This window comes from Littorina saxatilis, linkage group LG13, assembly GCF_037325665.1.
Source record: "Littorina saxatilis isolate snail1 linkage group LG13, US_GU_Lsax_2.0, whole genome shotgun sequence".
Lineage (NCBI taxonomy): Eukaryota > Metazoa > Mollusca > Gastropoda > Littorinimorpha > Littorinidae > Littorina > Littorina saxatilis.
In genome coordinates, this window is record NC_090257.1 from 17,621,938 (window position 1) to 17,649,530 (window position 27,593).

Genomic DNA, 27,593 nt, shown 5'->3' on the forward strand with positions numbered 1-27,593 from the left:
CGCAGCGTCTCATTGTTGTGGCAGCTGTCCTCAGGACGGCTGGGAACGGAAGCTAGAACGGATGTGTGGAATCGGGGTATTACCCGACTGCGGTACCGTTGTCCTAACGCGGCGCTGGGGGAGGGCAAAATATATAATGTTGAACTTTAGTGTTATAAATTCAGAGCTCACAATTCAATATTATTATTGACTCTTTTTTTTAATACAAGTCCCTTGAATCAAACCAAAGAATTTTTCTCATGAAATTAATTGACGGATTGAGCTTCAAAATTGAGCATTATTAATAAATTTGGTCATTTGATCGACAAAAATGGCGAGAAAATGCATACGTCATATCGACAAACTTGTTTCCCTTCCTTCGAAAAAACGTTTGTGTCGATGTTTTCCTTCTAAAACCAATGAAAATATAATGAAAGGTATCCTTACAGTTCAAATTCCGTAATTTCAAAGCTATCTACAATGACTTGTTATACTTACAAGAGCAGATTCTGCAAAATTGGTGGCTTGAATTGCAGTAGAAACCCGTTCCTGAATTTACAACGCTAAAGTGGAAGATTACCGAGGACAGCGCTGTAATCAGGCAACTCCCCGTGCAGACGGCCGACTGCAATCTTTTTTTTATAAAACCCGATTTCGTCGGATTGCTGCACTTCACTTGTTCAACTGAAGTTGAAACTGGCCACCCATGAACCCTGCCCCAGATGTCTGTGTGAGCTACCCGTAATGTCTGTACACTCCGCTAAGGCGTGTGACTGATATCGCAGGACAGTTTTGTTGCGTCACCAAAATAAGGCAATATAAGACAGATGTGTTCGTCAAGGTTTCACTGTTGGATGCGCATCCCAGTAACAAGTTTACCACAGGCTACGAATTTTGAAGAAAAAAAGTTGATGAGACGAGGTGCATGTCGCGGTTCCAGCTGAAAATCGGTAAGTTATGATGTTTTAGATCAAAAAAGTAACTGGATAAAATGATAGATAGTCTGTCTCTGTCTGTCTATGTCGGTACGGTGTGTGAGTCTGTCTGTATCGTGTGTGTCTGTATGTCTGTCCGTCAGTGTGTGTGTGTGTGTGTGTGTGTGTGTGTGTGTGTGTGTGTGTGTGTGTTATTTTTGTATTCCGTCTTTGCTTGTGTGCTTGCTTGTCGGACTGCTTCTTCATCATCTGCATCTTCTTCTTCGTCTTCTTCTGTTTTTGTGTGTCTTTCAACTGGTATTGATTGGAATAAGCATTCCATCAGATGGTGCTTTTCCATCGACAGCTGCTGGTGCCTACATGTTGTTTTATTTGTTATCCCCCGTGTCAACGTGTCCTCTCAAACGGTGACTGTAGCATCTTTATTTAAAACAGTCACCAGATAGAATCTTTAAAAGCACGTACAATTGCTACCACAGACCGTTGCCCAAATGGGCCAATGTTATTGTTAATGCCGGGAACAGAGCCTGAAGCTGTGCTCATGTTTATCCTGGCAATTATATGGCAGACTTTTGCGGATCAGTTACGAAAAACTACATGTATAGCTCATTTGAGACTCTCAAGCAGGCCTACGTGAATGCTCCCCTTTGTTAAAAAAAAACCAACCTGTGCATTCTTTGCTCTGCCGGTTCCTCTCAAATTCGTTTCAAGAAATCAGACCACTGTTATTTTGCAATTTGTGTTTGTTTTTGTTGTTCAGTTGGCGTTGTTGTTGCTTGCTTCCTTATTGTGTCTTCATAATGACTACTAACAAACACTGAGCAGAGTTACACTCGTTGGCAAGACCCAGAACCAGCTATATCGAGTCACTTTGCAACGAGTATATTTCACACGTGCAAACGACGGGTGTGCGCTGAATTTCACGTGGTTACCTGGTGATCAGGTACGGCCCGATGGAGGTAAGAGTTTGCTACGCAATTTAACTAGTAGTCTTTATGAAGACCTAATTAATATACCTTCACGAAAAATAACTTCATTTGAAAAAGGGTAATGGTCCCCTTACTTAAAACACGATTTATCGAAAAAATACAATCCTCAAAAGTATTGGAAAACAGATACAATAAACCAAGTAAGAAGGCATCTCAAATTATCTATCATCATGTTGTCAGCCGCTCTCCCCCCCTCCCCCTCCCCCCCCCCTCCCCCCCCCTCCCCCCCTCCTGCCCCCTCTCGTAAAATAAATAAATTTGATTTGATTTGATCTCTCAACGTTGTGCCGTTGCCTGTTAGCTATGTGTCCCAGTGTGTGCCTCTCAGTCACGTTCGCCTGAATAAAGTGCAACGTGTTGTATGCATTACACTGTCATGCCTTTGGCATGCATAGCGGCGATCGTTGTGCTTACATTGTAATCTATGCTGTCAGCAAGTTTTCAACGCCTGTGCCCTTTCTTGTCCTTGCTTTACATTACAAGCGTGATGGTCTGTTTAATCTTTTTTTTTTTTTTTTTTTCTCTTTTTGTCTGTTTAATCTTACTCGTGTGTATTTCTTGTGTCAACAAAAAGTTTGCCCTGACTGACTGAACAAATCAAGGTGTCCAATTTTTGTTTGCTTGCGATGCCGACAACTCCTGTAGCTTTATGAGTGTACTCGTGTACCTTTGGTGAGTTTTCTCTGTCTCTGTCTCTCTGTCTCTCTGTCTCTGTCTCTGTCTCTGTCTCTGTCTCTGTCTCTCTCTCTCTCTCTCTCTCTCTCTCTCTCTCTCTCTCTCTCAGTCAGTCTCTCTCTCTCTCTCTCTCTCTCTCTCTCTCTCTCTCTCTCTCTCTCTCTCTCTCTCTCTCTCTCTCTCTCTCTCTCTCTCTCTCTCTCTTAGTGTTTGCCAGTGTCAGTATGTGTCCGTTAGTAAACTTGTCTATTATGTATGTATTAGAATGTTGTATTAGTTGTAACAGGGACCTATATTTCTATATATATACGACTTGTGTCTGTGTGTGTGTGTGTCTGTGTGTGTGTGTGTGTGTGTGTGTGTGTGTGTGTGTGTGTGTGTGTGTGTGTGTGTGTGTGTGTGTGTGTGTGTGTGTCCGCGATGCACGCCCAAGGTTATCGATGGATCTGTTTCAAATTTGGTGGCCATATTCTGGTACACCCCGGACACAACCTGCCCGATGAAATATTTCAACACGTGCTCTCAGCGCGCAGCGCTGAACCGATTTTGGTTTTTCTCTGGATCCATTCCCAGTAACTCTTCCTTATCTTCTCCAGTGTTTTCAGCGTTTATCTCCCTTCCTTCGTGTGGCGTCAATCCATATTCCCGTTTCTATTTTTAGAAGGTCACTGTCGACAACGCTCAATCCATATTCCCGTTATACTATTTTTACTCTTCTCCAGTGTTTTGCGCGTTTATCTCCCTTCCTTCGTGCGGTGCGCACCCGGCAAAGCCGGGTCCCCGGCGCAGCCGGGTATTCGGCTCGACTTCTTCCCGGCGAAGCCGTACCCGGCGAAGCGGGTATTCATCTAGTAGACTAATATAGGTCTATGGTTGTAAGGACAGGTTGTAGGAAAAGGCGTGGACTTAAACCTCTATCCTTGGAAAATAAAGTTCCATAATCATCATCTCTCTCTCTCTGGCTCTCTCTCTCTCTCTCTCTCTCTCTCTCTCTCTCTCTCTCTCTGGCTCTCTCTCTCTCTTACTCTCTCTCTCTCAGTCTCTCGCTCTCTCTCTCTCTCTCTCTCTCTCTCTCTCTCTCTCTCTCTCTCTCTCTCTCTCTCTCTCTCTCTCTCTCTCTCTCTCTCTCTCTTTCTTTGATCTTAACTTCTCAGTCGTGCCACTCTCTTAGTCGTGTTGCATCCGTCACAATAAGGCAATGCCGTTTTATTAATTCCATACCATGTTAAACTTATGCTCCCAGAGTGTCGAACGACATGGGTACTGTTCGATTTTTTATCTATCATGGCAAGTGTAATCAGTGTGTATGGGCTTGCTGTACTACTTGAAGTGAAACATGATTCGATTTTGTAGGCTTGAAGAACATGCTGTATTCCTAATATCTGCAATTTCTGAAATAGTAAAGTTAATTTGATTTGATTTGATTTGATTTGATATCTTTAAAACCAAATAAAGAAATGGAAAAGAGAATTAAAAAGCGAGTGGCACCGGCTGTGCTGACAACATTGTATTGTTACACCATTAAGAGAGAATCACCCATATCCTTGCTTTACTCTGACCATAGAATAACACCTGTTGTTCACCTCTTTATCAGCAAGTATTGCCCGTTTTCTGCTTGGCATCCAGTGTTTCTTGAAACTTCAATAGACATAGATGTACATAAGGTCAAAGTTGTGAAAGAAACAACTCAAGGTCAGCCGAGGCTATCTTTCAAGAGTATATAAATCTATCATAGGCAGAGTTAAAAGAGAATACAAAATTAAAAAAATTAAAATCAATCAAATCAACGCATGTCCTATAAGCAGAGCAAACGAAAGTTAAAAAAAAAATCAACGTGTGCTCACTTTTTCACACCAACACCGCCAGGGTCATTTTGTTGTGTTGGTAGTGCGGTGCGCACGCATCGCGTTCAATACAAGCTTCAGCTGTTTAGGATTTGCGTAGTGCCAGCGTCTCGAATCTCTAGATTCACTCTCCTCTCTGTTGCGACGAAGACACGGTCATTGAAAACTGTCAGCAGCTGTGTTCATGTTACGCGGATGCTACAAAGATGAAAACTATACTGCAAGGTACGTAGCATGTCTGACATTCCAGCTGTCTCTCATATTCGGTGTTTTGTGACTATTCAGTGAAACTGGTTTGGTGATTTTCTAGTTTCGTCTTCTATTTTCTGTTCTTTTATGTTCCCCAAGCTATAGTGGTTTAGTTATGCTATGCGATCTTTTATTATGCATGCTTGAGATTCCTTTAAGCATTTCTGGTTTACGGGACTATGTCGCAGAGAAATCAGTAACTGTTGGATTGCTTTGTGTTCATTTGCATTATCACTTGTGGTCCCTGCCGTGCGCGCGCCAATCGCATAATGTTGCTATAAATAGGCTCGGTGTTAGGGCAGCCTGCACCCCCCGGGATATGGTCCGCATGGCGTTGTCTTCAAAACAGTGTCATGAGCACTGGTGTGCATACAGATTGGCAAGGAAATGTTGAGCGCTGTCTTTGTTGCCGCTAGAAATGTGATACACACACGGAAGAGACTGTGTCCGTCACCAAGCAACTCCGGTGAAAAGAATGGATTGCAACAGGCGCCTGGATATTGATATTGTAGTTTTCTGTCGTACCACTTAAACAATGAAACAAACTGCATTTTTACTCGCAGACATCCAAGAACGAGCACACCCTCCCTGTTTAATCATGCAGACGGATACGCGGCGTGTGCATACATGTGTGTGTGTGTGTGTGTGTGTGTGTGTGTGTGTGTGTGTGTGTGTGTGTGTGTCTCTTTCTGAGTCCATTATTCTGTCTACCTGTCTGTCCGTACGTTACTGTGATCTGTTTGTAATAGCTCTATTCGTGCGTTCCTTTAGAAAATACAAGACATACACTGGCAGATATGGCGTAGTCCCAATTTATCTACACTTGTATAGAACATTCTTGTCACTTCTTCGGACGAGAGGGAACCGCGTTGAATTTCAGGAATGACCAGGTGGCTTGCTTTGAAACTTTCAGGATCTGGTGCCAACTCAATGAGACGTACTGCGGGTAAATTTCGGATCGTTATCGATATTTGTTCAGATGTTATGCAATTTTCCGGAAAGAGTTGTAAAACCCATCACAGGTAAAAATCACGACTTTGCGTACATACAGAAAAATGATTGTTACAAGTATTGTGAAAGTTTGACTAAATATTTTGCTATCGCTTCACGCAACTTGTTTTCTCTCTCTTCGCTGAATACTATAATTGAATTTCCAATCACATATTAAACATTTTTAACTGATCTCTTACGCAGTTTCCAAGCATGGACCTGGAATTATGTCATTGTTCAGACCCATAGCCTGAAGTAACAAATCAAACATATGTTGCTGACATAATGACTGACGTCACAACATATGTTGCTGGCATAATGACTGACGTCACAACGGAGTACATTGTGTTTGCGCTTTTACTCTCTTCCCTTCACATTGTTTGTTTTGTTTTTCTGGAAACGTCCCACCAAGAGGATAGATGATGTATCGGAGGTAGTGCATTCTTCTACGCAGTTTGCAATGTCCCAAAATATATTGTGTATCGATTGAACACTGGATGTTCCTTCTTTGAGCCATGTGACGTCAGAGGCCGACCAAAACTCATATTCAGTTGGCTGGCCGAGACTACGAAAGACTGTATGTTTGTGTGCGTTTACTCGTAACAAATACAATATTTCTAACTAAAATAGATAGATACATAGAGAATACTACATGGCTTGCTGTGTCGTACCAGATTTACACGAGTTGGTTTTTTTAAATATTGAACTGCGAGCGAAAGCGAGCTGTTCACTATTTGAAAAAGCAACGAGTGTAAATCTGGTACGAAACAGCAAGCCATGTAGTATTCTGTTTATCCTACATACTGTACTTACGTGTATTTTACTGAAAATGTCCTGCATTCGAGGCAGCTAAATTGAAGACGCTTGTTTTGGAACCTCGATCTCTTCAAAAGCCTCGTGCTATCTATTACGTCAAAGCAAAGAAACGTCACTCTGAAAGTGTGGCGTGACGTGTTAGTTCTAAAGATTCATCGAGGGTAATTAGCGAGCGCAATTTGTGTTTCTATAATGACGTTTGTCTCGGTGACTTGGCATCATAAGCAGTGGAAAAACAGGTCCCTGCCAGACTTGCTTGACATGACCTCATTTACACGTGAGATTTGAACGATTATTATCTCACGGGTGTCTCTCTCACGTATGTAGGATAAATAAAATTCATGCATACAATACATAAATGTTATTCATATAATTATACAGTAATAATATAATTGTTACCATGGTCTCGGAGGAACATTGACTGTCACGTTCTGGGCAAAGTGTCATATTTTGGTCAAAATACAAATAACGTGTAGTATAGGCCTATTATTGTAACTCTATGCGGCTGGTTGTGCTGTTCATCTCTCTGTTGGAGTCTCGGCCAACTTCGTGAGGGGGGGGGGGGGGGGGAAGGGGGGATTGAAGTGGCCTTTGTCCACCTCTGTAGCAGTGGATCCAAAGATAGTCAATGCTACGCTGAGATAGCGGTGGAATAAGGCAAGCGGAATGTAGCACAGCGACAAATGCAGTGGCAAATGCAGTGGCAAACGCAGTGGCAACGGCAGAGGCCAATCAGAGACCAGTATTTTGAAGTTGACCAGTCGTCTTCAAAATACTGGTCTCTGATTGGCCTCTGCCGTTGCCACTGCGTTTGCCACTGCATTTGCCACTGCATTTGTCGCTGTGCTACATTCGGCTTGCCTTAGTGGAACTGTCTCGTTGTACGCCAAGAAGGTCACAGTTCGCCGGTCTGAATCTAGAGGGGGGGAGGGGTCCCGGAAGAAGGTCCGGGTTTTTGCTGCGTGTAGCTCTACATGAACTGTGCATAGCACGTCAGATTTTCCGTTTTGGGACAGGAGGACTGGGTGAGTTGGGGTGGCGGAGGGGGGGGGGGGGTGGGGGAGACTGGATGCGGAGGGGTGGGGTGGGGGGATCGTATGTGCGCAATAGATGCAGTCCAAAGGCACCAGACAGCAGTGAAAGTAAGGACTGTGTTGCCGACAGTACCGGTGTTTTGTGGCTCTCACCCAAGGTTCAAACACGTCTTGGCTACAAAGAGATATTACGTTTGTTGCGGAATGTGGTGAACCATTCATGTTTTTAAACTGCGTGTGATACAGAGCGAACGAGGGCGGTTTTACTCTTACTTTGTGTCGTTGCTTTTCTGTTGAGCGAAAATGTGTAGTGTGTCAAAACAAGTATTACATTATTCAGCCCCATAGCCTCAGGTAATAAATCAAACACTGAGCGGTTGCCGACATAATGACTCACGTCATTACAAGTACGTGCAGGTGGTGGCGTAATTTCTGCCGTGTGAGATGGAATTTTTTACACAATATATCACGCATTCACATCGGCCAGTAAATCTCAAGCCATTACGGCGAATATTTACTTTTCAAGGCCTATTATTCCAAGTCACACGGGTATTTGGTGGACATTTGTTTTTATCTATGCCCATGCAATTTTGCCAGGAAAGACCCTTTTGTCAATCGTGGGATCTTTAACGTGCACACCCCCATGCATCGTCTGCTCGGCGAGTAATTAGCAATCTACATGTTGGCAACAAAAGCAAGCCCCGCCGGAGTGGTATGCAGGGAAAGGTTTTAGCGGCACTTGACCGCGTGGTGGCGCTGTTTATTCTGTAAGTCGCGCTAATAGGGCCTTTTACAGCAGACCGCGCGCTGAGTCAGTTTCGAGTTACTCCCCTTGGGTATCTTTTAATAGAAGGCCTTATCGACCAAGTTATCCGACGGGAAGATGCATATCACAGTTTTCTGCAATAGCGCGGGGGGGGGGGGGGGGGGGGGTTGCGCAACCCCTGTAACCCCCCACCCCTAGTCCGGCCCTGTGTATATCGCACTGTATTGGCCCCTTGTCGCAAAAAAGAATAATCGACCCCGAAAACTTTCGAATCGAAGCTGTTCGTAGCAGACGGACTTTTGATCGGCTGTGGTCTCACACTTTTACAGATATCTTTCAATATAATTCCTTATTCGACAAATTGTCGGGCAGACAGCCGTACCTCGTATTTGTTTCCACTACCACACTTTCTTTCTTTCTTTATTTGGTGTTTAACGTCGTTTTCAACCACGAAGGTTATATCGCGACGGACTACCACACTCATAAATTTGCTTTGTAGTGGTATTAGTGAAGGACAATCGATGACAATCGATCCGAAAATGTTCGAACCGAGAGAGGAAAAATGGCGGCCGGTCGGACATGTGCTAAAGGACCGACCACTAGCAGACGGATCTATATCTCTTTGGTCGAGACTCGCACACTTTCACAAATATCTTTCGATAGAATTCGTTATTCAACAAGTTGTCGGACAGACAGTTGTATGTCACGGCTATCTACACATGCGCTCAGCTCTTATTTTTAATTTGCATCGGATTAAAGAACTATAGACCAGAAAAGTTTCGAATCGAAGGATGTTTCGCTCTGGCCGGTGTAACAGTCGCGCATGCGCATTGAGCCCCCACAGTCACGAGGTACAAGAAAATTAGTAATTAACGCGTGAAAATTACACATTTTTAGTTTTGGCGCTAGTAAGCCGTCAGGAAGCGAGCCCAAACTGAAAATTAGACATTAACACTTCAAAATTAGTTATTAACACGTGAAAATAAGTAACTTACTAATTTTCACGTCATAATTGTAATTTTCTTGTGAAAATTAGTAACTTTCACGGGTTAATTACAATTTTTTAGTTTTGGCGCTAGTAATATGTGTCCGCATCTGCTATGATGCCGGCAATCGGTCGCCTCGCTGACGGACAGCGTGGTTATCGGTGTCGAGAGACAGTGTAGGGCACACACCTATCGTCTTACATGCCATCAACACTCCTCATTGTCCCTGTCGACGTCCGCTTATAACCTTTATATACTAGAAACCGAACATAGGGCGTCATCATACATTAAACAACGAGATTCAGATTCACACGAGAAGAGGGAGAGAGAGAGAGAGATCGATCGATCGATCGACGGAGAGGATAGAGACATAGAGGGGGGGGGGGGGGGGGTGGGAGAGAAAGACAGAGAAAGAGGAGAGAGAGAGGGAGAAGAAATACAGAGAGAGAGAGAGAGAGAGAGAGAGAGAGAAGAGAGAGAGAGAGAGAGAGAGAGAGAGAGAGAGAGAGAGAGAGAGAGAGAGAGAGAGAGAGAGAGAGAGAGAGAGAGAGAGAGAGAGAGAGAAAGAGAGAGAGAGCAATACATAACTGAACTGTTGAACTACTCAACAGCAATACACTATGAGAAGAAATCGACAAAGGAATCTGCGTCTCTCCTTGCCCGACACGTTAAATCGATACCAGACGAACTGCCCATTGATTACGTGAGCTATTTTCACTCTGCCTTGTTTTGTGGCATGACGAAGGCTTGGAGTGCAGCTAACAGTTGTACCCTCAGTCAGGATCGGGGGCGGGGGGGGGGGGGGGGGGAGAGGATGGGTGAGGGGGTGAGTGAGTGGGTGGGGTTAGGGTGGGTGGAGTGGGTGGGTTGGAGAATGGCTGTGAGTGGGGGGGGGGGGGGGGGTCAATCTCTCATAGGCTTGTCTTCGATGCAAACGCAAGGTCAGTACTTACCAATTACCATGTCTTGTTGAGACTGGTAATGTGGCGTGTCCCTGGATGAGACTTCCAGTACAGTGGCACCAAAGGTTGTTGTTGTTGTTGAGAGACCGCGCTAGCAGTTGGGCGAACAGAACTGTCGAGATCTGTGTCAGATTTCATATGTTGTTCAAAAATGCATAGAGCATTTGTGTATCGATCCATTTTAGTTAGGATTTGATTTTACGATTGAACACACAGTCTTGGCCAGTCGCCTAAATCCATTTTTCATCGTAGTCTGACGTCAACGGGCTCTTACGAAATCCCAATGTTCAATGTAGTAAATTTTAAGGGCTTAATCTCAGGTCTTAATTGCCTATATTGGACATGAATTGGTTTATACGATTCGAGTTTTACGGCCTCACGGCTTTTTGATGTTTGCGTGTTTAGGTGGTATCAGCCATCTGATATGGTAGATTGACCAAGATCTTTAACGTGCCATTGTGGTGACACGGGGGTGGGAGATGGATACCGTCTCTGGGTCTGCACATAAAGTTGACCAGTGTCCGTCCCGGCCCGGATTCGAACCAGCGACCTCTCGATCACAAGTCCAGTGCTCTACCACCTGAGCTACCCGGGCCCTTTTGTTTAATGTTTTAAATCTATGCCTCATGTATCAGGGCCGGACTAAGTAAGTAGTAGGGGGGGGGTTACAGATGGGGGTCCAGGGGGCTTTGCCCCCTTGGTGGGGGTTGCACGGGGTTGCACGGGGGCAAAAACCCCTTGAAGCTGAACGTTCTTTTTGTGTTTCTGGAGGGAAAGGAAGCCTCTCCTTGAACAAAAAAGGTAAATTTGACAGCAAGCTGTATAGGCAATGACGCATAGGCAACGGAATGCTATGCAAGGAATATTCCCTTTTTCATGATTTTTTTTTGGAGGGGGTGAGAGGTGCGATTTCTCCTCGGATTTCATGATTCTTCTTCAGCGTTCGACTTCTCAATGATGTAGACACAACCATATTTGTCGGTGATGCGTAGACACTCGGTTCTCACCTCACCCTGAAGGTCAGTGTCTTCCGTCTTCGGTAGGCCTTCGTGGGTGTGATTTTGGACTTTTCCTTGTCCTAGACAAGTTTCCTCACACGGTTATCGGCCCTCATCTGGCCGGGTTTGACTTCCGAGTGTCCTTCTCCTAGGAAAGCTGCCTATCAGGGCTGACGAGTCTTTCCAACCCGGCGCTTGTGAAAGCAGCAAAAACATGGGGCATCTTCATCCGCTAAAACAGCCGTTGGGAGCTCCTCGTCCGCCTGTTTTACCGTTGGGATGTGAGACTAAGGGTCCTCTTCCGCCTTCACAGCCGTTGGGAGTACACTCTCCTCGTCCGCCTGGTCAGCCGTTGGGACGTAGAGTCTTTGTAGGTAACCCATACCTGGGGGTTTGGTTCATGGGCGCCAGGGCGTGTCCACGCACCGGTGGGCCTGCACTGCCGCATGTTCGGGGCCAAACCTCCTCCGCGCCCTTGCAATTCTGCCTGGGGACATAAGGCCCCCAGTTACCACCCAACACCTCGTGGAGGGTTGCTTTAAAGCTTGCATAGGACTTGTTGTGGAGAGGCTTACTGGCAGGGAGAGACTTACGCAAGGCTGCTCTCTTTTTCGCCGGTGCTGCAAGCAGCTTGGCTAGCCGGCGGTGAAGGCTGAAAGCGGGATGTGACAAGCACATGTATGTATGCCAACACGCTGCGGGCGCATCACACAACCATTCGTTGGGCGGATTTCATGATGATCCAGATGCAACCCCAGCCCCCTCCCTCCCCCACAAAAAAAAGGCGTTTGGGAGGTACATGCTTAAGCCGGGGGGGGGGGGGGGGTTGCGCAACCCCTGTAACCCCCCCCCCCCCCTAGTCCGTCCCTGTGTATATCGCACTGTATTGGCCCCTTGTCGCAAAATATTTTGTGAGTGTTACAGCTTCTGATTTTTTCCTTGCGATGCAAGTGAATCAGGGGAAATGTAGTACTTTTGTGCAGAATTGCACAACAATCCCGATCAATATGTGTGACCGGTTTGTCTGGTTGGCACTGGCTGGGGAAAGTCGACATGTTTTCATGCTGCTGTTTGACGCTTTGTGCGTATATTGGACGAAGGTGGTGACGGGTGGAAGCGAGAGTGTTTTTAGCGCTGATGTCATTGCTTTTGACAGTGGTTCCTATACTTCAAAACGCGCTTGGAAGACCTGTAATATCGGCGTTTTAGGCAATCTGTGGGTCTCGTTTTTGTTATAGGACTTCTGATATGCATTCTATGATCTTTAAATACTCGCTATTTGGCCTGCCACGAACGGGATGTTGTTTCCCTGACTATTATGTTCGCTATGTTTTCTTGTGATTCAACTTATTTGTGAAGAGGTACTGTGATAGAGCAGTGCAGAAAGCGGGTTTCATCAAATATCATTCACCAAAGCTGTTTGACAAAACCATTGATGGTGTTTGTTTTTGTTTGCAGTGAACTCAGTCCTCTCCCTAGATTCAGCCATGGGAGACAGCTCCGTACTTCCGGCGCTAAACCCGGCCTTTCAGCCACTCGGGGAAAGCTCCACAGACTACAACCAGGAAGATGCAACGTGGAATTCCCTCACTCCGGAATCTGGCTCCAGCTCAGAGTGTCCGGCGACAGAGCTTTGGGGTACTGCGAGCTATGCTGACGAGATCAGGCACAGCCAGGCGATTTGCAGTGATTGGCAGTCTCAACGGCAGGCGCTGGACTCTTATTTTCCCAGTCAAGCTGAATATACACCTTCAGTGCAGTCGTGTGTTTCTGCAAAGAACACGAGAAACAATTGTCAAGATGACATGTCCGTCCCTGACCAGATTGGCCTTGATGACTGCCATCATGTCAACCACGATAAAGACCCAGAGACATCTGACTCTACCAGTAATGCAGACCTTATCACGTATAGTGATGATATTGTTGAAATTCCTGTTGAGAACACAGGAATGCCAACAGACACAGGAATGCCCACAGACACAGGAATGCCAACAAGTTCAACATCAACGATCACAGACTTTGGGAATGATGATCACGAGTCCGGAGTCGATGACTGTGACGTGAAAAACCAACCGCTTCTATCAGACTCAGAAGCAAACAGAGACACGCCAGTCACAAGTCAGCTAATCACAGACTCAAAACTCAGCCAGCAACCAGTAGGCTCCGAAGAACGAGAAACACAAGACACAGAAGTTACTAAACAAGAAAGAATCAAAGAAGCAGAACAAGACAACGTAGAAAAAGTAGTAGAAGAAAACGAGCCAGTGAAGAAAGACGAGCAAAGCAAAGATGAAGATCTCGGAAAGGATAGAGAGGAAGCTGAAGTCGACGACATGCAATCTCAGGAAGATGTCGAACACAAGACAGAAGTCGACGACGATTCTACAAACAGTGAAGAAGACGATCACCCAGACGATGACGACGACGAAGACGAGGAAAGCGAAGAAGAAGAAGAAGAAGATGACGAAGAAGAAGAAGATGACGATCCAGGCCCCGCCCCAAAGGGGCGTGACATAGACGAGGGGTGGGCGTGGGTGGTGCTGGCTGCAGCCTTCCTCGGCATGACCATCTTCGGCACCTTCACCTTCTCCACGGGCATCTTCCAGGCCGAGATCCTCCAGGTGATGGAACCCGACGTCCAGAAGGCGTCCTGGGTCGGCGCCACGCACCTCAGCACGCTCTGCATGATGGGTAAGACCTCGGCTTCCGGTACAGTATCCGCTGAGGGTTGGAGAGAGTTTGTCCAATGTTGAAAAATGGTGGTTGATTTGGTATGGGTTGTTTTGTGTGTGCTGCTTTATAATGTGAGGGTTGGAATTGTTCAATTTTGATGTCAAGTATGTCATTGATTGGGGGGAAAAGATTATTTTAAAGAGAGACGAAAGTGAACTTTCGCAACTGTTGAAAGCCTTTTTGTTTCTGTCTGTCTATCTCCTTCCTACATGCTGCAGCGTCGTTCCCAGGTCTCGGTCTTCGGTCAATAATGCATATTATTTTGATCTGACGCATTGGTCTGACTCCTGACGAAACCCTTATAGTTTTGAGTCCTATAGGAGGTCTTCTGAACACCAAAATCCCTATAACAAGGGAAAAGCCAGGATATATATGGACCTGCTCATATTTTCAATCTAGGTCAAACTGACCCGAGTTCCCATGAGGCTGGGAACAACACTGCGCTGTGCCAATTTGTGGTTTTTTGTGTGTTGTGTTGTGAAGTTGTTCGCCTTTTCTCGTCTATTCCTCCCAGCCGACAATAAGCCAGGTTTGCTCGCAAAGAGAAAACTCCTTCAGATGCGAGTACTGATGGCCATGTGTTTGTTTTCTCTCTGTCTCCCCCTGGCCCCGTACAGGCCCCTTTGCAGGATTAATAAAGAATAGGTTGGGCAGCAGAATCACTATCGTCATGTCCTCTCTCGTCATTTGCGTCGGTATGGTCGGCGCGTCTTTCGCCAAGGACGTCACCCAGTTGATACTAACTTACGGGGTCATTACAGGTATGAGCTTACCTTTCTTTGGGTGTGTTTTCTGTGTACATGATGTGTTGCTGAATGCCCTTCACTTTTTCGCAGGTTAAAGGCGGGTTGTCTCGGCAGCGAGAAAGAAAGCACTGAGAACTTTCCAGCGTCACACTCGCGGGTCATGAGGGTCTGTGTGGTTAGTGACACTTCTCATACGTCAGTAAGGTTTGACGGTGACGTCACAAAGCGTGCCTACCTCACATCATCAATAATGCACATCTCAGCCCCCACAGCCAGGTGTCTCTTGTTCCTGTAGACATGTTATAGGCACCGTTATGGTTACTGTTGAAAGTTATCCTTTGATTCATTAATGAATCTGAAATGTTGCTCTTTCATTGGAAGAGAAAAGAAACGTTTCCGCTGCAGTCTTGTCCATTTTAAGCAAACCTTGGATCTCATGTACGTTTTGGGGACTACAACGAGTACTCTTACATAGAAAGCAGGAGTTCTCCGGTCAAGGTCATTCTACTGGCCCAGCCTTGCCCTTCCTAGCCGTCATGTTCTTCATGGTGTGAGGTAGCGCCAAATAATATATTGGGGCATGGGAAGAATTCTTATCTTCCTTTTCTTTTTTGATCCGCAGTTACATTTATAACATCATTGTTCAACTGTATAACCCTTGAGTGCCATCAATATTCATGCATTTTAATTTCTGGAAATGATTGTACATGCATCATGTTTTGGGAGGCTCACACTGCATACGATAATAGTTATGTTAATATTCAAGCTCCATTAAACTTCATGTAAAGCGCTTGCGTTAATACAAGTTATCTTTGATGAAAGCGAACAGAATCCAAATTAGCTTTTATACCATGGAATATTATCACATTGCTTTAGTTTAGATTATTTCCTATAACTTTGAATTGAAGGGACAAATGGAAACACAAGAATGTACGTTTTATCGTAAGGTGCATGTATTTCTTTTGTGTGATTAATGTGGATGTACGATATATGCAGTGGTTATTTTTCAGCGTGATTAGGAAGTGGAGTTGCCTGAAAACCTTTCAACAACGGAAAATCACCCCTGCTATGTGTTCACGCTAACAGGATATTCTTATTTTAAAACGTTACTTTTTAAACAATGACTTGTTCAATATTCGTTTACTCTGGCTCTTTTTGTTTTGTAGTTTACTTGCTATCAATCTAAGTAATCAGCAAAATTAGTGTACTTAATCATTTATTTTTTGATTATTTACTCAGTTATTGTTTGTTTGATTGGATGCTCGTTTCTTTAAATCATTTCTGTGCAAGCAATCTGTTCTTAAATTACTAATTTCTTTGTGAGTTTCTTACAGTCTTCCATGCTTCTTCCTTTTTTCTCCTCCTTAATCTGATTTTTTTTCTCTAATTCTAATTTCTGATTAAATGTTTGTGGATTAAAAAATCCTTTTCCTTAGTTGAAATTTGTTTCTGTAACAGAGTGCCTGAGCCCAAAGAGATAAGATCAAAATGTGTCTGACAGTGTCCGTTGGATACTAGATGAACTCACCTAAACTGTGAAACCATAACTGTAAACGTTCTCTCACTGTGTGTGGTTCTATATGTGTTTCAGGGATCGGTACAGGGATGGCCCTGAACCCCATCTTTGTCTGTGTCGGCTTCTACTTTGAGCGCTACCGTGGATTCGCGTCTGGTGTTATTGCCGCAGGGTCTGGTGCAGGCATGTTTATAGGTCAGTAGGTCAAGAACACTTTAATTCCCACCTCAACTGATTCTGCTCAGCTGGGTTTTTGTCTTAGGAAAGGGGGGAGAGTTATTTTCCTCATTTAAGGCACATTGTTTGGCAGTGTCTGATTTTAAACATGCAGTGCAATGCATCACAGTGAATCACAGTTTGAAGCAAGATTTAAAACGAGTACACTTTCTTGTCGGAGTAAACAGGCGGTCAGTATCAAACCTATATTGCTTGTCTGTCCCGAAGACCCACATCATTTGTAATACAATGGTGCATGCAACGATACAATGTTTTGTTTTTATCACACTTCAGGCGGCCCTATCATCCGTCACGTGATAGAAACGTACGGGCTGAGCGGGGCCTTCCTGATCTGGGGCGCCGTGGGTCTGAACATCGCGGTGGCGGGCATGGTGATGAGACCCAGCTCCCTGGAGCGAGACAAGGCTGAGGACCTGGAGCTGGTGTACGGCGGTCACCATGGGGTGGACCCTGCAGTCCTGGCCAGTGTGTCCACGCTTCACAGTGCTGCTGGCTATTGGGGCAGCGTGCTCGGGGCCTCCAGCTTCCTCGTCAACAGGGACAAGGAGGCTGATGCTGTCGCTCTTCAGCAGTCACAGGTAAGCGACCAGTCTGCACACTTGACAGTGCTGATATGTATGCAATGAGTGCGATTAGATCCTGGAGTAGAGACCTTGGAGTCTTCAGTTGTCTGTTCAACAGGGACAAGGAGGCTGATGCTGTCGCTCTTCAACAGTCACAGGTGAGATACATTAAGATAACGGTGTACTTAGTGGTGTTTTGGGGCAGTGTCCTTGGGGCGTCCACATTTCTGGTCCACAGAGATATGGAGGCTGATTCGGTTGCCCTTCAACAGTCACAGAACAGTGTTGAGAGGCATGCAATGAGTGTGGTTGCCCTTCAACCGTCACAGAACAGTGTTGAGAGGCATGCAATGAGTGTGGTTGAGAGGCATGCAATGAGTGTGGTTGAGAGGCATGCAATGAGTGTGGTTGAGAGGCATGCAATGAGTGTGGTTGCCCTTCAACAGTCACAGAACAGTGTTGAGAGGCATGCAATGAGTGTGGTTGAGAGGCATGCAATGAGTGTGGTTGAGAGGCATGCAATGAGTGTGGTTGAGAGGCATGCAATGAGTGTGGTTGAGAGGCATGCAATGAGTGAGTTGAGAGGCATGCAATGAGTGTGGTTGAGAGGCATGCAATGAGTGTGGTTGAGAGGCATGCAATGAGTGTTGAGAGGCATGCAATGAGTGTGGTTGAGAGGCATGCAATGAGTGTTGAGACGCATGCAATGAGTGTGGTTGAGAGGCATGCAATGAGTGTGGTTGAAATCAAAACAAGGATAGACTGCAAACGTTCCAAAATTGAGAAACGTGTGGTTCGGGCTTGAAGCAGTGCCCTGGGGACTTGAAGCTTTCTCGTCAGCAGGGACAGGGAGGCTGATTGTGTTGCCCTTCAACAGTCATGGGTGAGTTATATGCTACAGCGGGCGGGGATGTAGCTCAGTCGGTAGCGCGCTGGATTTGTATCCAGTTGGCCGCTGTCAGCGTGAGTTCGTCCCCACGTTCGGCGAGAGATTTATTTCTCAGAGTCAACTTTGTGTGCAGACTCTCCTCGGTGTCCGAACACCCCCGTGTGTACACGCAAGCACAAGACCAAGTGCGCACGAAAAAAGATCCTGTAATCCATGTCAGAGTTCGGTGGGTTATAGAAACACGAAAATACCCAGCATGCTTCCTCCGAAAACGGCGTATGGCTGCCTAAATGGCGGGGTAAAAAACGGCCATACACGTAAAATTCCACTCGTGCCAAAAACACGGGTGTACGTGGGAGTTTCAGCCCACGAACTCAGAAGAAGAAGAAGAAGAATATGCTACAGCGGAACCTCCATGCTAAGACCTACAAACAGTTGAGAAAATCAGGTTTATGGCAGATCAATGAAGCAGGTGGACGGGGTGTAGACAGGGTGTAGACACACGTGATGATCAGTTTTGCTTGTGCTGATGCTCTAACGGTTTCACACATGGACCCCGGGAAGGGGAAAGGAGAGAAGAAGAGCGGAAAAGATCATGACCAATAGACCTTTTCGGTATCTGAGCAGCTCTCGCGAGACACGCTCTTTGTTATGCTTTGAACATCGCGAGAACTTCGAACCTTGGCTTGTGCAGCTCGCACGAGATCGCTGTACCGCATGCTTTGCTATGCTCTGAAGTTTGCGAGAGATTACGAGAGCTTGGAATACCGATAGGGTCTATACATTCATCCCTAGCGATCCGTCTTTTCCACAGATGCTGCTAGAAGTACCAGGAATACAGAGTGTTGCCCACAGCTGCAGCGAACTCTCAGTGACGTCACGAGATGTCAGAGATGCCACTGGGAAACCAATATGGCGACCACGCAACTTCCGCTCCAGCCAGCTGTCTGTGGGGAAAAACAGCAACAGCGATTTTGTCATCACCGTACCAGAAGTGCTTGAGACGGCTGCGCGAACAGCATGGCTGCCTCGCAACATCCTGTCTAGCCAGCTGTCAATGGGAGACAGCATAGACTCGGTTAGCATCGAGAAACACCGCATGGGTCGCCGAACGCTCAGAGGGAAGGCCAGGCTGCACAAACCAGGGTCAGACGAAGGGAAGAAGACGTCAGCATTGAAATCCCGCGTTGGTTTCTCCGTGTGGAAAGTATGTTGTGTTTCTTCTTGCAATTTAGGGTGCATCTGTTTTTCGCGAGTATGGTTGTTTTTTCGTGTAAAGAAAATACTGTCGCGTTGATGTTCTAACCATGGTTGCTTTGATTTCAGCGGGGAGGCGCATGATCGCACCCTTGACGCCAAGAATCCGTTCCTTCCGTCACGTGATCTGCTCCGAATCGAAGCCAGTGCGCGTGCACACAGAACGTGGCTTGTGAAGCTTGACAAGAGCAGCCCCAACTTGCGGTAGCTGATTGCAGTTTATGCGATCTTACACACACAATCTCCCCCTTCTTTCAAGGCAGATGATGAACGAATCCCAGGAAATTAAAAATTAAAATATCTGAATGTTCAACGCCCAGCTTAGCAGCTACACAAAATAATATATTGTGATTTTGAAACTTCTCGAGTGTTGACGAGAGAAGAAATAGTACATTTTCTGAATGGTTCACTACGACAAATTGAAATGTCAACTAAAAAAAAAAAAAAGATTTAAGATGGATTAAAAAAAAAAGGTATTGTTTGGTGGCCGGATCCATGAGATAGTTCTTTGTCGGTTGTAACGATGTTTTAACTGGCCTTATAGTTGTTCATCACCCGTTCTTTGTGTTCGGAGGGAGATTGTCTGTTTCTAGCTACGTATCGCTAGATTAACCCAACTTTGTTCGACTTGAGTAAAGATGCTTTTTACCCTCTAACATACTGCCACTTTAATGCCACTTTAATCAGACTAGGTTGTTTCCAAATTATGTTTTCGGTTGATGTGTGACCAGAAGAATCCAGAAGAGATTTTGAATAGTTTAAACAAATGTTTTAGCTTCTTGGGTAAGTATAGATGACAACATGTCACATGATAATGTCCTTGACATGGACCCCATCCCGGGAAGTGACTGTAGCTTTCTTCCTACCGTTGAACCAACAAACATATTGACAGGAGAGAGAGTCGTGCTGTTATTTGCTTCACATGTCAAATATCTATTTCTCTATTTTCTTTAGCCTTGGTTTTGTTACAGGGGAAAAGCTATATATAATGCTGATCGTTCGCCCTGTGCTATGTTTCAACAAAAATGATAGATAAGTGCAACAGTTACGTCATTTTCAGATACAAAATTTCAACTGCTTACTAATGAGCTTTTCTTTTACTGTGAAAGTGTCGTTTTAAACATCATTGCCTGAAAGGTTGACACAAACTCACATTGCCAGTCTATGTCCCCACCAGGCTCTGACGGAAGCGCTAGATTCCTTCCGGTTCGTGCGCAACGCGGGCTTCCTGTTCTACATCCTGTCGGCGTCAGTGTGGGTGTTCGGGGAGTCCATCGTGTTCACCTACCTGCCCACATACGCCACGGCCCAGGGTTCGAGTCCCTTCCAGTCCGCCACACTGATCACGGCTGTGGGACTGACCTCCACGCTGTCACGTCTCATCGTGGGCTTTGTGGCCGGTGACGTGTCCATAGGTGAGTGATTGTGATGGTGGTGGTTGTAGTGGTGGTGGTGGTTGTGATGGTGGTGGTGGTGCCCAGGGCCGAAATGCATGAGAAAGTTACCAACCGGATGGGAGCCAGCCGCGGTTTTGGATTGGTTGAAATTGTAATTTGTTATGATTTCAACCAATCAGACCCCGCGGTTTGTTCTCTCCCGTTTCGGTTCGTGCTCCTCAGCCCTTGTCGCACCTCAACACTAGTACGATTTAGTGTGACAGGATGTGTTGTGCAGAATAATAACACATTCCAACGGCGACGATGGTGTCGTGTTCTCATTAATTATGTTGCTTTGTAATTAAGTTTGTGTTCTGTAAGCCTTGGTAGATGCTGTTCAACCTGTAATGACCATGGAGAGTTTACTTGGTATTTGGATCGTTTGGTTCTGTGAAGCTATCCTCGTGGAAGTCCGGGCTGCTCTCTAACTGGTGAAATCGACCTGCCATAAAGTACAGTTTACCCAAGAGAAGAAAACCAATAACCTTCAGCATGCTTTTCTCCATACCAAGGCCCCGACTTGATGCATATCGGGATGCTGGGCCTCTGCGGCCTCTGTACCATCACCCTCCCCTTGTACTCGGCCTCCTTCAGCGGCCAGGTGGCCTACTCCGCCATCTACGGCCTCTACTCGGGCGGCCTGGCCTCCGTCATCAACATCCTCATCATCAGCTTCATCGGCGTGGATCAGATAGCGCTGGCCTTTGGTATCATCTGCTTCGGCCAGGGCGTGGCCTCTCTGCTTGGGCCCACTATTGCAGGTAAGGATAAGGAAGGATAAAATTGTATATAGTCCTGCCTCTGTGTATGTGTGTGTGTGTGTGTGTGTGTCTCTGTGTGTGTGTATGTGTGTGTGTGTGTGTGTGTGTCTGTGTGTGTGTGTGTCTGTGTGTGTGTGTGTTTGTGTGTGTGTGTGTGTGTCTGTGTCTGTGTCTGTGAGTGTGTGTGTTTTGTCAAATAAGACCTAAAAATACCCTTCCCAGACTGTGTAGATAAGTCAAGACTTTTCTTTCTATCAATATAGTTTGAATTTCACTGGCACGATTAAGCCTTAATCCATCCTTAAATGTGTCTTCTAGCGGTCAAAAATTATCAAATCAAACGTGTGCATTTAAATATGTATTAGAATGCCGCTGTGTGCGAACTTGAAAACAAGCTTTCTTCACTGTTGCAGGTGCAATTGTGAGTAACGGCGGGAGCTATGATGACGTCTTTCTCTTCTCTGGTAAGCATCCTGTCTGCGTTCTGATTGCCCCTAAAGACTTACCTGTTAAGGGCTTGTACCTTAATGGATCCCCAAAATAGCCAAACGGAGCGTTATTCCTGGTTGGGAGGGAGACTGTGTCGGCGAAGGGCACAGATGGGTATTCTTTGGCGCGGGGAGTGTCCGAGTTGGACAGTACTTGTGGAATCCTATTGTCAGTTGCCATTTCCGCACTGATTCGGGAGCTGGGCCAAGATGCAAGAAGCGAAACAGGGTTTCACCCTACTGACAGGGAACGGCAGCTGCTGGGTTTGATTGGTTGAAATCACACACAAAAATTTAAATTTTAAACAATCCGACGCGTCGACTGCTTACCACCTAGTTGTCTGTCATGAACTCTCACGTCCGTGGATTAGTGGCACCATTGGATCATTTTCAGAGTGTTCGGTTAAAGGTCCTTGTCTACATTTGTATACAGAAATCGACATTTGACCATTAAAATGCTGAGTCTATTCCCTCTAAATATCAAAAATACACCCCCCCTTCGACCAGGAAGGACGAAGCCAGGGTAGCCGTTTGAAAATTCATTGTAGTGTTCCAGCGTAGTAGGATATCCTTATTTGGCAATTGCCGAGGTCAAAACTCCTCTCGAATACCATGCGTGCGTTTAAAAACAAGTCAGCGTGGACAGCGCTCCAATACCCAATGTCAAACTGTTTCTGTGCTTGTGTGGGTGTTGCTGTCACCGTAGTGACTTGAATTTGATTGGTCGATATTTATAGGCAAAGCACATGGTCCAACGCATGGCAGACATAAACATTGGAAATGATACATATCACTTTCCAAAAATAAAAACTTTTTTTACATATATTTTTTTGTCCTATAACTTTTTTTCCCATGGTTCATTCATCATCTGTCACAACTTTTTGATGAAATCTCACCGTGTGATTATAGAAAAAAAGAAGAAAAAATGTAGACGACCACCTTTAAGACTCGGACAACCTTTAAGACTCGGACAATTAAACACAAAGATAATGTTAATGCAACCGGAATCAATATGCCCCGACACCTAGTGGAGTTCAGGACGTGGCATTATTTCACTAAATATGTGTCCAGCGGGTAAACGTTCTTAGCATGAAGTCCGGGGCTGAGATGCACGAAGCAAATATGGGTGCCACCCCAATGGATTGGTTAAAAATTAGATTTGTTAAGAAAAATTCCAAATACAAAAAGACTGCCAAAGTTCCAAATTTCAGAATAAAAAAACCGAGAAAGGTAAGTTGTTGGAACAAAAAAAATGTGTCATTTGTTGTTATTTAACAAATAAATTGTTATTTGTCAATAACAAACGTTCCAACAACTTGGCTTGATCGCTCCCAGTTGCCTAGTTTCGCTTCGTGCCCCACAGCCCTGGCCTCTTTGCCCTGCGCTTAGCTGACGGATATTCAGTACCTCTTTTTCTGTTCTTGATTTTACTTCCAGGATCCTTACTACTACTGGCAGCGTTGTTTGGGTTCCCGATGGTGCTGTGGAGACCGCGTGCACAGGAAGTGGATGTAGGTGTGGAGGAAAAAGGGGAGACAACACGCGCACTGAGAGTCAGGATAAAAAGGGAAAGACGTCATACTTAGTTAGGCACAGTGAGAGTCAGGATGAAAGGAGAGATTGTCCATCATCTCTCCAACGTATTGTTTTACACGCCATGCCAAACGTTAGGTGTGTATTATATGAATGATCAAGTCAAAGCCCAATGACCCTGTGACTGGACAGTGTCTCTCCAGTCGCAACCAACATTTTCTTCGGAGGCAGAGCGAGGTCTGGGTGTGTGTGGAACCGGTGTATCGCTGGTTCACAACTTGTACTGGCATTATTCGGGGCTGGACCTGAGGAGTGGGTTGCTCGGTTCTGGACCCGCTCCTCCACCCCCCCCCCTACCACCTCCCCCGTCCCCGTTACCCGGCATTTGGACCTGTTTCCTGAAGGAGAGACCATAACTTCCCCTTTCAAATGGTACATGTCAATAGAATCTGGGTGGCACTGGCCCCTAACCCCTCAGCTCGCCCCGCCTGCACCCCTGCCTCCATTTTGGAAGGCCCTCCATCTCAAAAACTAGGTTCAGCTCGGCTATTGTTGATTTCCTCATTACCATACTCAGGGTTTAGTTATGGAGCAGGGCAAGGGACATTGCAAGCGTACAATCAGCAGTTGTTTCCCTGTATGGTAACGGGTACAGTTGGTAATTATTTGCTGACGGTGTGGGTGTGTATCAAATGTGAGCTACTCTATGACAAAGGTACATGGTGTGTGTGTGTGTGTGTTTGTGTGTATGTATGTGTATGTATGTGTATAATAGTATGTATGTGTATTGTGTGTGTGCGTGTGTGTGTGTGTTTGTGTCAAGAAAAAGGGTCAGATAGGTTATTGCCTGAAGTTGTCCATCAGCATGATCAGGGTTTGTTGAATATTTAACTATTGCTGGCTTAAATCAGGATGTGAAGGAATGATTACTTTCCAAACTACCGTTGATGTTTCTTTTGTCCAGTCATTGCTTTCGGCAGATAAATTAAATTTAAAGAACTGTAAATGTACTTGCTTCATTTTGGCCTTATTCGGTTGTTGTTATTTTGAATACTTGGTGTGAGCCAAACGAAGATGCATTTGGCTCCCGCTCGACATGTACAGGCAACCATTGCAGTGTGTCGTGGACTGTACATGATGTATATGAATGGCTGTAGCTCCTCACAGTTCACACTGGAGCGGCCGTTTGTTGTATCCACAACTTCTGAGGTGTGTGTGTGTGTGTGTGTGTGTGTGTGTGTGTGTGTGTGTGTGTGTGTGTGTGTGTGTGTGTGTGGATGTGTGTGTGTGTGTGTGTATGTGAGTGTGTGTGTGTGTGGATGTGTGTCAGTGATTGTGTGTGTGTGTGTGTGTGTGTGTGTGTGTGTGTGTGTGTGTGTGTGTGTGTGTGTGTTAAAGCTGCCCATCAACTTAGTTGTGTTGTTTATTTGTGGCCTTATGCATTTATGTGTAATATGTATAATTTGTTCCTGGTGGCTTCAATTGAATAAAAAAAAAAGCCAAAACTAGATGTTTACTTCCCATGTTTCTGTATTCGTAAGCGCGCACGTGTGTGTGTGTGTGTGTGTGTGTGTGTATGTACGTGTGTGTGTGTTTCAGTCTGTCTATCTGAATATTGTCATGTGTGTCTGTCTGTCTGTCTGTCTGTCTGTCTCAGGCATGAGAGTATTCCTTCTTTTGTTTTTTTCTTCTCTCTAGTGAACATCTCTGTAGGTGTTCATGTTCGATATGGAAAATCAGCTCGTTAAACCGATGTTGAAGCTGTAAGCACCACTCCTCGCGTGTAAATCATTTTCTTACTTCAGGTTAAAGACAAACGTATAACATCTTGTACACTTTGGGTGTGGCAACCCTTATTTCCTCCTTTTTGACTGTCTGTCTGTTTCTGGGAATACTTTGCGTTTAGCTTCATAACAGATACTTGATCAGTTAGGACTCTAGTTACAGGGATAACATAAAACCTGCAGTGTTTTTTTTAAATTATTTTTTTAAAATTATTTAAGCTGTATAAATTGAATTTGTTTCCTGCATTTTGGACACATTCAGACAATAGAGAAGCAAAACAACAACATATATAAAACACTCGCAAATTGATACCAGTCGACTCTACAGCAAAGAAAAACAAGTCGCGTAAGGCGAAATAATTACATTTAGTCAAGCTGTCGAACTCACAGAATGAAACTGAACGCACTGCATTTTTCACCAAGACCACATACTCTTAGTTTCGTCAGTCCACCGCTCGTGGCAAAGGCAGTGAAATCGACAAGCCATGCAGAATAGTGCGGTAGTGGTCGCGCTGAGCAGGATAAAGAGAGGTTACATGCCGAGTCTCAGTGATCATCAAAAATAATGGTCGAAGTTAGCGGATCATGAAAAATGCGAGCTTCAGCGAAGATTGCTTTGCAAAAAATTCAATCAATTTGATTTAAAAATGAGGGTGTGACAGTGCCGCCTCAACTTTTACAAACATTTATCGAAAAAATGAAAAAAATATCCGGGGATATAATTCCCAGGAACTCTCATGTCAAATTTAGTAAATATCGGTCCAGTAGTTTAGTCTGAATCGCTCTACACACACACACGCACAGACAGACACACACACACACACACACACACACACACACACACACACACACACACCACGACCATCGTCTCGATTCCCCCTCTATGTTAAAACATTTAGTCAAAACTTGACTAAATGTAAAAACACACAAACACACACTCACAAAAACGCACACAGAGACGTACACACAAACACACACACACAAACACACGCACACACATACATAATCACATACACACACACACACACACACACACACACACACACACACACACACACACACACATAACAAAAAAGACAAAGAGAAGCAAAAAAACAATTGCAAGGCACAAAGATTTATTGATAAAACAAAGTCTTTTGTTTTCAGAGGAGACTTTTCCCTGTTTTTACATTTAGTCAAGTTTTGACATAGACGGGGAATCGAGACGAGGGTCGTGATGTATGTGTGTGTGTGTGTGTGTGGGTGTGTGTGGGTGTGTGTATGTCACTATGTGTGTGTGTGTGTGTGTGTGTGTGTCAGTGTGTGTGTGTGCGTGTGTGTGTGTGTGTTTGTGTGTGTGTGTGTGTGTGCGTGTGTGTATACATCGATTCAGAGAAAACTACTGAACCAAACTTCATGAAATTTGACATGATAGTTCCTGGGTATAATATCCCCGGACATTTTTTTCTTTTTTTGGATAAATGTCTTTGATGACGTCATATTCGGCTTTTTGTAAAAGTTGCGGCCGCACTGTCACGCCTTCATTTTTCAATCAAATTGATTGAAATGTTGGAAGTCCGGACTATGGGATTGAATTTCAGCTTGTCAGCGTAACAATTATTTAATTAGTTTGCTCATTAAAGTTGTCATTAAAATCGAATTTTCACTAACAGATTTAAAAATGATTGCATCGTATTTCTCACTTTCTCCTGATTTCAAAAACATATACATATGTTATGTTTACTATGAAAATGTGCTCCAGGGGCGGACGAGGGGGGGTTTCCGGAACCCCCCCCCCCCCCCCCCCAGCTAAAAAATAAAAATATTTTTGTGTGTTTTTTTGGGTTGAGTTTCAATTTTTGGGGTCTTAATCAGTGACAAAATCTGCTGCCTGAAACTGGTAATGATCATCCTCAGAATGCACCAGATTGCACCATTTTGCATCCTTTTTTTCAAAATGTTCCGGGGGGGCATGCCCCCGGACCCTCCTAGCAGGCTAGGCGCTTCGCGCCTTCACACCCATATCTTCACAATATACTTTTGGAACCCCCCCCCCCCCCCCCCATAAATTGAACTGATCCGCCCCTGTGCTAGGTGAACAGTGGCGACATTTTTAAGAAAATCTAGTGTTGAGCGATTTTTGGCAGACGTAAGGTCCTTGTTTCTTTGTTGTATTTCTCATGCCCACGCACACACACACACACACACACACACACACACACACACACACACACACACACACACACACACACACACACACACACACACACACGAGCGCTTAGTGACAAATTAAACGAGAGACAACAAAAACGTTTTCTCTTTTCAAGTGTTTATGTTGAATTGATTGAAGGTTACCTATTTGGTTCAATTTTCCTGTTTGGCTCAAATTCAATCATTCACTGTTACTACAAGGAAAGCTTTCAAGTGAGTCAGAGTCTAAGGAAAGTA

The 27,593-nt window shown here is 45.0% G+C and overlaps 1 protein-coding gene across 3 annotated transcripts; it reads left to right on the plus strand.

The window, feature by feature from the left end:
• Nucleotides 1–4,444: 4,444 nt before the first annotated feature.
• On the plus strand, nucleotides 4,445–24,890 carry LOC138983747 (uncharacterized). 3 transcript variants are annotated; one of them, XM_070357055.1, is made up of 10 exons: nucleotides 4,459–4,647; nucleotides 12,682–13,914; nucleotides 14,574–14,717; nucleotides 16,294–16,413; nucleotides 16,729–17,033; nucleotides 18,722–19,114; nucleotides 20,342–20,579; nucleotides 21,113–21,361; nucleotides 21,775–21,825; nucleotides 23,287–24,890. In XM_070357055.1, exons 1-10 carry the CDS (start codon nucleotides 4,629–4,631, stop codon nucleotides 23,433–23,435), a joined length of 2,901 nt encoding a protein of 966 aa, XP_070213156.1. In that variant the 5' UTR covers nucleotides 4,459–4,628; the 3' UTR covers nucleotides 23,436–24,890. The 3 variants fall into 3 exon arrangements, with proteins under 3 accessions (XP_070213158.1, XP_070213156.1, XP_070213157.1); XM_070357056.1 differs by lacking the exon at nucleotides 14,574–14,717 and having other exon boundaries at nucleotides 4,460–4,647; XM_070357057.1 differs by lacking the exons at nucleotides 21,775–21,825; nucleotides 23,287–24,890 and having other exon boundaries at nucleotides 4,445–4,647; nucleotides 20,997–21,135.
• The last annotated feature ends 2,703 nt before the right edge of the window (nucleotides 24,891–27,593 follow it).